General features: G+C 31.2%; 1 protein-coding gene across 2 annotated transcripts; it reads right to left on the bottom strand.

The window, feature by feature from the left end:
* Nucleotides 1–1,877: 1,877 nt before the first annotated feature.
* LOC114377440 (beta-glucuronosyltransferase GlcAT14A-like) lies at nt 1,878–5,632 on the bottom strand. Of its 2 annotated transcripts, none has more exons than XM_028335942.1 (5): nt 5,528–5,632; nt 4,050–4,777; nt 3,855–3,930; nt 3,620–3,735; nt 1,878–2,874 (listed from the first exon to the last, which is right to left on the bottom strand). In XM_028335942.1, exons 2-5 carry the CDS (start codon nt 4,618–4,620, stop codon nt 2,375–2,377), a joined length of 1,263 nt encoding a protein of 420 aa, XP_028191743.1. In that variant the 5' UTR covers nt 4,621–4,777; nt 5,528–5,632; the 3' UTR covers nt 1,878–2,374. The 2 variants fall into 2 exon arrangements, with proteins under 2 accessions (XP_028191743.1, XP_028191744.1); XM_028335943.1 differs by lacking the exon at nt 5,528–5,632 and adding an exon at nt 5,387–5,519.
* Between the last annotated feature and the right edge of the window lie 4,012 nt (nt 5,633–9,644).

The raw sequence follows: 9,644 nt of genomic DNA, 5'->3' as shown, positions 1-9,644 counted from the left end.
TGTGCTAAGTTGGTGCAAGCTTTTATGAATTGAATGTCCCGTATCATGTGGATTGTGGAACGTGGCACATTAAATGCCTTTTATTATGCTCAATTGTGGCATATCAAATGACTATGTAAATCTTGGCCAAAGATTATGGATGGGTAAATTTTTTATTTTGAATATTATTGAATAGTTTGGTAGTTTTTAATAGCTATATTCCTTTTTCTCCTTTCACTTTTATATCCGTGGACTAGTTATTTTAATTTTTAACTTTTGTAATAGGTTTGTAATTTTTATGTAATGTTGAAATTATGGGAATTTATTTAAATATTGAGGGAGGAAAATGAGATATTATACATTTATATTTTGAAAATTATATGGATTTGATGTATGATATGTTAGATATGTAATGATGCGATAGATGTGTTACAAAACATACAGTCCTAACTTTTACTAACACTAATCAGCTTCCTAATAATATATGTTTTAGAAAACCTAACCGGATTGGTCGCATTGGTGGTTCGACCGAAAAATTGGTGAAATGGTCAAATATTTGCTCTAAATAAATAAATAAAACTGGCCTTAAGAAAAATTGGAAAAAGTAGAAAATCAGTTAAAAAAATTGGTTCACAGCGTGTTAGTGAAAACTATTTTATAAAATGTTGATATGATTTTTTTCGTTTAAAAAATTGAAAAATTAATCTAAGATGTTTGCCATTTTCTTTTTTATTTTAGATGTAAACTTATTATTATCAATAGACATTGTTGTGTATTTTTTTTTTTTTTAAATTTAGACCTAAGTATAATTTCAAATTTCAAAAAGAAAATTAGATCCAAGTATTATAATATATTTGATTTGGATATTCGAGTGTACTATGAACGTTAGAAAAGCCTTCCATTCAGCAAAAAAAGAGAGGTTAGAATAGCCTTCAAAATTATATTGTTTTAATGTAATAAACTTTCAATATTATGTTTTTTAATATAATTTTACGTATCGTGCATTATTTAATTCATATTAATGTGTTATTAAGATGAATTCGACTACGATTAAACTATTAAACCTTGAAATAATATATTGATTTGGCCTTGTTTTAAAAACCTTGCTAATAATCCGTATATATAAGGAAATAAAAAAAAACTATGAAAACTAAAGAATTTAGATATTATTGGATATTTTTATTTTATAAATATTCTGACAATTATCTTGCAATATTAGTAGCAAATTGGTTGTGAGATTAGTATTTGCGTGTGCTCAAGGTACTACCTACATTGGGTTAGCGTTTTATTGTTTTTTCTTGCAACGTTGACCAGAGAAAGAAAAGAATATTTTTCCCTTACTATAAGTTACTTAAAGGAATATTAGTGGCATATATTAAACTCCAATTTCATTATATTGACTAAAAAACAAAGTCAATTTCCTTACAAGATTCTAACGATATACTATTCCAACTTACGTGAAGACGAAGCTTTGTGTGAAAGTGAATTACCTTTCTTTCTAGTTGCCACTGCTGTTTTTGGCACGCGTTTTCCTCAATAAACCCAACACACGCATCAAACTAGAGACTTGTTTTTATGTCAAAAATCATATAAGGCTAAAACACATGATTTTTTTTCTCTCTGATGTAACAAGAAACCTAATATCCGTAGATATAAGATAGGTTGGATGATTAAAAGAGACAAAAACGGAAAAAAGATTGTAAGTTTGATCCTCTGCTAACACAAAATAAACAACTAACATTTGTCAATTAAAAAAAAAAAACTGATATCCATGATGTACCAGAATTATAAGCAAAGAGAATGAATAAGATTGTGCTTGTTACCTAATACCCATGTTTCTTCTGCCACAAATGTTTTCCAAATTGATGAAACAAGTCATAATATAATTGCTACTGAACTAGAGAAAACTAACCAATTTATATAAATCCAGACATGCATAATCCACTGAAACATGAAAATAAATGTCTACCAGAGTTTTTGGCTGATTGAGCCTAGCATTTAAATATTTAATTATCCAAACTCTGATGTCTATCAAAAAGATCGTGACTCATGAAACGTGAAGTAACAAAAAACATAAGCAAAAATGTATAAAATTCCGGGATCATGATGCTGCTTAAAAATTGTGTTACCTATGGGTAAAAAGGACCTACAAAAAGAAAGATGACTCTCATGCAAGCTTTGGTACTTCACATAGAGGCAACTAACTATAAGTATAGCTAAGTTAATAAATATCTGGGATTGATTTGCTATATTATGAATGAGGTGCAATTGCACTCTAACCTCAAAAACTTGTCTCTCTTCAAGTAGGTGCTGGAATACTAATGTATCTGGTTATAAGAATAACCTTCATCTATCCAACTCTTCCATCTCCAACCACAAAAGTCCTCAACAGGATCTATTTACACTGATCCTCACCAGATTTAGCCTTCAAAGTTAGCCCCGCGACAAGGCGATGAAGCCTTTGAGACCCCGGACCCGGTTTGAGTTTATAAATGTTCCCAATCTCAGAACATTTGGGTTTGCCGGTGCACCAACCACCGAGCGGGAATAGTCCATTTCTCTTACGGAGAATCTTTTTATCAATCCAATCCAAGGATGGATCATCTTGCTTAAACTTTCTTGCAAAGGCAGCACCACTTTCAACCATTTTGTCTGTGTCATTGATGTTAAGGACGTGAGGGTGCTGTTTAGGAGGGACGTCCCAGGAAATATAATGCAAGTCACTATTTACAAGGGTTTTAGCCCATTCTGGTGCATTGCATGCAACAGTCTGAAAGTAGCCTTCAGGGGAAGACAGAAAATTAGTGTAGTACATGAGAAGGGTCCTTGGCAGATTGTCCCATCCCCATACAAGATATTCAACAAAGTCGTGTGATAAAACTGTCCATGCTGAACCTGCAATGTAGGTACAATAATTCAACAAAAATTATCAGAAAGCAGAGCAAATAGTATATGCACTGAAAGTGTATAGGGCTTTTAAATAGAGTAAATAGTATGGGGCTTTTAAGTTGTCAACCAATAAAAAATTGTCATGTCTTTATAATTTTGTCAACTTATATAATAACTACCTTGAAAGTCATCCCTAACATGATTTTAGATTGGTTGACATTATAAAAATCCTTTACACTGTCAGTGCATAGATTTTAAACTACATAAAATAACAATGAAAGTGGGTAAATGATGGTAAGCCAGAAATCAGTCATTTGGCAATTTGGTGTGTATTAGAAGGGGAATTATTTGATTCATGGTTTAAGATTGACTAATATTCACTTCTTCACCCTAAAGGAGGGAAAACAAATTTTCTTAGTTCAAAAGCCCAAAAGGAGAATCTTTCATGAAACAAGCACATTTTACCGATTGTAAGAACTTATGTTTTTGAAAATACACAAGCATATATTTTAATTCTACCCTAAGAAGCTATGTCCTTGGTGAAAATTAAATAAACCACATAACATAATGAGATATCGGAACCAAGGTAATGTTATCTTATCAACAACCCAGAAAAAAGTAGCCTCTACAACTACAACATGTATCTGGTTTCATTTTTAGACTAAACCATTCTTTTTCCAAATTTGCATATGTGAACCTCTAGAAAAGTGATCAATGGCAAAGAAATAAAGTTAGGAAGGAGAAAACTAACCAGTGAATAATTTAAATGCTGTTGGCAGAGGTCTCTTAGGATTAACCCAAAATACATCAGATTTGGTTGACAGGTAAAGCCCAGGGTCTACAATTAACGGCATTGCTCGTTTATCACTGCATATAGTTCAATTCATTATTATGTAAGGGTTCATATGTCATGGGGGAGGGGACAATTCATTATTTATATGTCAAGGCTTGCTTATATCAGGTGAAAAAGAGAAGAAAAAACTTACAACTTCCACCCTAACTGACTTGTGTGCTCAATGAAATTAAGGCCTCTATCTAAATCTGAAAAAGTATATAGTAGATCTGCACAATTATAAACTCATATTAGTCTAACAATCATTGAGCAGAACAAGTTGTCATCTTAAAAACTTTGAATCAGAACAAATTTTAATAGAAGAAATCACATAGGATAATAAACTAACCATCCTGTGTCACAAGAGGATAGTCTGAAGCACTAAGATTAATAAACCAGTCCCAGTCTTTACTTCTCTTGAGCAGAATGGCGCAAGCATGAAGAGTATTAGAAACCATCGTTGGTCCTCGGTAAGTCACCATGTTAGCCTTTGTGATTACATAAACGTTCCCAACCTCAGCGAATACATGTTGTCTTTCAATTCTATGTGCAATCTCCATCCTTTCCTCTAGCGGTGATTCAAGGTCCATATGAACAACATAATGGTTTAGGGGATGATAAAGTGCATGAAGGGTTCTCCATAGCTTTTCCAAATCCCCTTTGGAGCCGGAAATCAAGTAGGCAAAACGAGGAAGCGCAGGCCTAGCCGGCGCTGGAGCAGGAGAAGCCTTCCTCTCCACAATAACCGGGGCAGTTTGGTTTGAGCGTAAATGAGAAGGGAGAAAGAAAAAGAGTGAATTGATGGAGTGAATTTTAGAGACAAGACCCATGTTGAAGGATGAAACTAGTAAGAGCATGCATATTGCAAAACACACTATGAAAGGATATAACCATTTCTTCTCTACGTTTAAGAACCCCATAACTGAGAACTATCACGGATAGTAATACTTCACATTCTATGATTCCATCAATGACTCAAAAATAAATTGCCAATTCACCATCAAACAGCCACTACAACACACATATTTGGCATCCTCTTCATATATCTTCTCAACAATCTCTGTCTCTGAATAGTGTCTGTCGCATCAAAATCAAATATTATATTCAACAAAAATGTATACTTCTCTCCTGGGAATATACTGATTATTTAACAAACGAAGGAATCACAGTTCCGTAATCAAACGGATTAAGCATCTATCAATAAATAAATCGATAGTTAAATGACCAAAACTAGAAGATACGAATCTAAGTATGTCTAGTGAAACGTGACAAACCTGAGCATCAAAAGAATCGAAAGAAAAAAAGTGACCAAAGAATATTAAACAACAGATTTTGTTCTTGACAATGACGAGCTAAGAAGAAAATGAGGAAAAAAAGAGATAAAAGAACGGTGCAACAAAATTGATTATCATAACACAAAAGCCAGAAAAACAACGATCTAGAACAAATCAACGAATTGTTGGGAATAAATCAAGATAAATTTTAGCTCCAACAATGGTCTATAAATTTTATCTCTAACTGCTGCATTAAAAATATTAATAGAATATGATCATCAAAAGAAACAACATAACAAAAAAAAAAAACTGAAAAAAGGAGAAAACCCAGATAAAAAAAATTCACTGATTCAATTTTTTTATGACCCTTGAAACAGCAGAAACACACAAGAATAAGGAGAAAGGAAACTACCTGCATCTGCATGACAAAGAACAACACAACACGAGCTGAAAGATAAGCTTAATAACTCAAATAAAAAATGTTTAGTGTTAATCAGAATTATGCAGATCACACTAATGAATTTTACTACAGAGATAAAAACGAGGGACAAACCAGTTTGTGATGGAGGACGCGTCCACGTCTAAGAAACACATAAGAGAGAGAGAGGCTCTAAAATGAAGCGCATAATAATGATAATGAATAAGAGAAGAGAACAATGAGTTTCTTTTTAATGTGTGACTTGTAACTTGTAACGTGTACGTTTGTTTGTGTCAGTGCTTCAAATCCTACGTGTCAGACAAAACGGTTCCATTTCTTTTTGGACTTGCTTTGCCTATATATAATGAATTTAGAATAATCATGTAATGTAAGCGTGTTGTTGTTGGATGGTAGTAGTTGCTAATTATTAATCCAGTCATACATTGTAATTTTTTAAGTTATACTAGTAATAGGTACTCATAATTTTTGTCAAAAAAATTGCTTATAATTAAAGTTTTCTTGTAATTTCATTTGATTTTAAATAAAAACAATACCGCTCTCATGCCTAGCCATCTAGGTGAGTAATTAGATCATTTTGATAAAGTGAAAAATAATAATTTAAGATCAAAATTTTAAATTAAAATAAAGTGAAATAATATAAATCTCACGTCATTTTATTATTCATTCTTTTTCTCTACTATCGAATATATTGCTAGTCTTAAATATATATATATATATATATATATATATATGCAATTTTATTCATAAAAATATTAATATTATTTAATATATGCTCAATATTACTAGTGAAAAATGATAATGACTAATAGATCCTACCTATAAAAATTACCTGTGGCAAAAATAAGATAGTTATTTTCTATTAAAGTGGACATTAATGTGTCAATCTTAATTAATCAATAGAAATTAATATTTAATAATGTCAATCTTCTAAAAAGAGAGGATATGACAAAAAGAAATATGTTATCATTATTGATAGTGTAGCTCTATCATAGTCATAATACCTATCCTACTTTAGTGACATCATCTTTCTGTTACCCAAATTATCGGTCAAACTCGAGGAATGAGTAGATTTTGTGAAGAAACAAATTGTAAATAAATTTTCCAAAACTGATGAAGGAAAAAAAGGAGAAAGTCTTAGAATGTTTCGAATAATGATAAACATTCGAAACAGAAATAAAAGTAATCACAAACAAATATAAGAGTTCAGGGACAGAGAAGAAGAATGCACCAAAGTTTTATATTAGTTTAGCCACCTCAATTATGACATACATTTGGTACTTAAGAATTTTTCACTGTCAAATCAAAGAATTATAGTAATAAGTATTTTACACCGGTCTATTAACACCGAATTTTGTATGTACGAAAGTAATTAACACCGGTCTAATTGAGTTATTTTTTCTGTACCGGATGATACTTTATACGAATTCCTTATCTCCTGAGAATTATTATAAAATAATTTTCAAATTTTAATTGAATTGTAGGTACAATAGACGATCCTCTTTTTAATAACATCATAACAAAATCTTTTTTTTAATAAAAATCTAATAAGAAACAATTGCGACTAATTCATTTAATACAAATTTTAGCTTACAAAAAATATTACGTTTAAAAAAAATAGACAAAATAAAATGTTTTATCTGTTGATCCAAATTAACCCAAATTATTTAAAAACCAATTGGTTTGGGTTGGATTTTTTTTTAGAAAATCAACCCAAACCAAGCCGTTTAAATTTGATTGAGTTGGATCATAGGTTTGACTAAATCCAATTCAAACCGACCCGCTTAGACCCCTAATTAAAAACAACTCTACTTTAATTATTTAATCTTCATGGTAATTTTAGTGTAAAATTTAAATTGATATAATTATTAATTAAAATTAACTAACCTAACTTTTTCACACAACTTGTTGTGTTGAAGGTTGTGTAACATTGTGATTTTTTTTTAGATTGTAACATTGTGATTTTTATTTATCGCATAATTAAGTGTGATTAATACCACAAAAAGAACTAAATTTAAATTTTTATTTAATAAACTAACTAATAAAAACTATAAAATTCCATGTGTTTTGTATGTTTTTAATGATCACTGGGCTTGATTTCGGGCTTTGGCACATGTAAGAAGAGGTGGGTATATGAAAAAGGCTTAGCTGGATAGCAAAAGTCCAAACTCACTTCAAAAACCTTCTCCGAGTCTTTTATATGATGAAGCTTCCCCTCCTTTTCTCAATTTCTCATTTCCTTCTTCTCTACCCAAGCTTTTTCCCTCACTGGAGTTAAGGAAGTAAAACTCTACACAATTGGATGGTCCTTCTTCCAGTCTAGAGCTTCCTTAGGTGCCTATTGTATTGTGTTCTTCTAGTTGAACCTACAATAGGAGTTGGTAAGGACCTTTCTTGTAGCACAAAGTTTATATCTTTAATCTCCCTCTTAAGGAGTTCTCACCGTTTTAGGGTAAGGGGAGCTTTATCTTATACTATACTGTGTTGAGATATTGAATTCTTGATTCATTGGATTGTTATTGGGTTGTTTTCCTTTTTTCCCATTTTGAAACCTCGTAAGTTGGAAAATAAAGAATTTTTAAGATTAAGCTTGAATGAGGGTTTTATTTAATAGATTAGTCAGTTAGAAATGTAATATGAATGTTAAGGAATGTTATGCCACGCTTAGTTTGCATTTGGAAGACCATGGATGGCCACAGGAAGCAAACTCACAAAAATTCATGAAGTTGCAAATCTATAATGCTAGACTAAACCTAGGAATTTTGAGGCTTAGACTAAGGCCTCCATGACTCATTTTTAGTTCCAGGGGCATCAAGCTAAGTGTGAGACTCAATGAGGCATAACCTAAGGCCTCTAGAATGGGGTTTTTTGTTCCTGGGGTTGTAGGCTAAGCATGAAAACCCATACGCTAAGCGTGAAGCCTCCAAAATGGGGTTTAAAGCTATGTGTTAATGCTAGGAGCCATATTTACATTTTTTTATGAGATAAATATTTTATTGTTATTAAGATAACTACATTTTTGGAATGATTATGGTATTAATTGAAAATGAAGTTTTATCTTAATGTGGTGATGTTTGTTAAGGTGATGGTGGACAATCTATGGTACGTGAGGGTTTCCTACTTGGTTTAGTAAACCATTGGATGGAATTCTAGCGACGAGTAAGGTGAATTTATGTTGATGATTTTGGTGAATATGTATATAATCGACTGTGTATTGACGTGCAAGTTAAAAATTGTATCTGTATTCATACATAATGCCAGTTGACATTCCATATGGATAGAAACGTAAGTTGGAGGCGTAAGTTGGAGGTGCTCAGTAGACTTTGAACCTAATGTTGGAGGTTTTCGTGATAATTAATATGAATGAATTTACATAATAGATTAATGAGTGAATCCTTATAAATGCAAGATCTTTCAAATCTTATAAAGGTAAGCAAACATCAACACTTATGCATTTTCCATAAGTCACATTTCCTTCAGATGATCAATTGTACGTCATCTTTGAATGCTCATGGAGTGGGACTATGTTAAAGCATGTATCAATGTTGATTGTTGAAGGTGAAAATCTTCATGGAGTCGAATCTGTATGATATACCATGATGAATTTGCATATGAAAATCATAGTGTGTGAGATGGATTTGTGTATTGAATAATAATAAAATCATTTGATTTTTTGTTAGTTTGTTTAAGTTCTCTCAAGAGTCAATATTATTCTATCATTTCCTCTTTAAATGCATTATGTTTATATTATAAATAAATTTATACTTGTGTTTTGTGTGTTGTATGATTGTAATAAGCATGTGATTGACATAAGAGTAAATAGTAATATTATTACAAGTTCTTAAAATGCTTATGAAAGCGGATAGGGATGATAAAAATGGGATGACATTCATTTTTTTGTTCTCATATATATATATATGACCAACTTAGGATATATTTATAAATACTTAAGCTATCGTGTGTGTCCTCTAAAAGGGGACTATTTTGCTAGTGTATTCACTTTTATATTTATATTTTGTAATGGCATAAGGCATACTATCCTTATATTAGCAATACTTGATGAATGTAGATACATATTTTGAATGTGAAAAAAAAAACTTATAGTTAATTTGTAATAATTGTAATAGTTGAATAGAATGATTAGATATAGTTAATTATGTAATGTACACGAGTCGTTACGGTTGGTCCAATTTCAATAAATAATTTTTCGTTTGCTAAAAAAATATAATTATTT

The sequence above is a fragment of the Glycine soja genome, chromosome 11, assembly GCF_004193775.1.
Source record: "Glycine soja cultivar W05 chromosome 11, ASM419377v2, whole genome shotgun sequence".
Lineage (NCBI taxonomy): Eukaryota > Viridiplantae > Streptophyta > Magnoliopsida > Fabales > Fabaceae > Glycine > Glycine soja.
This window is presented reverse-complemented; position numbering and strand designations above follow the sequence as displayed.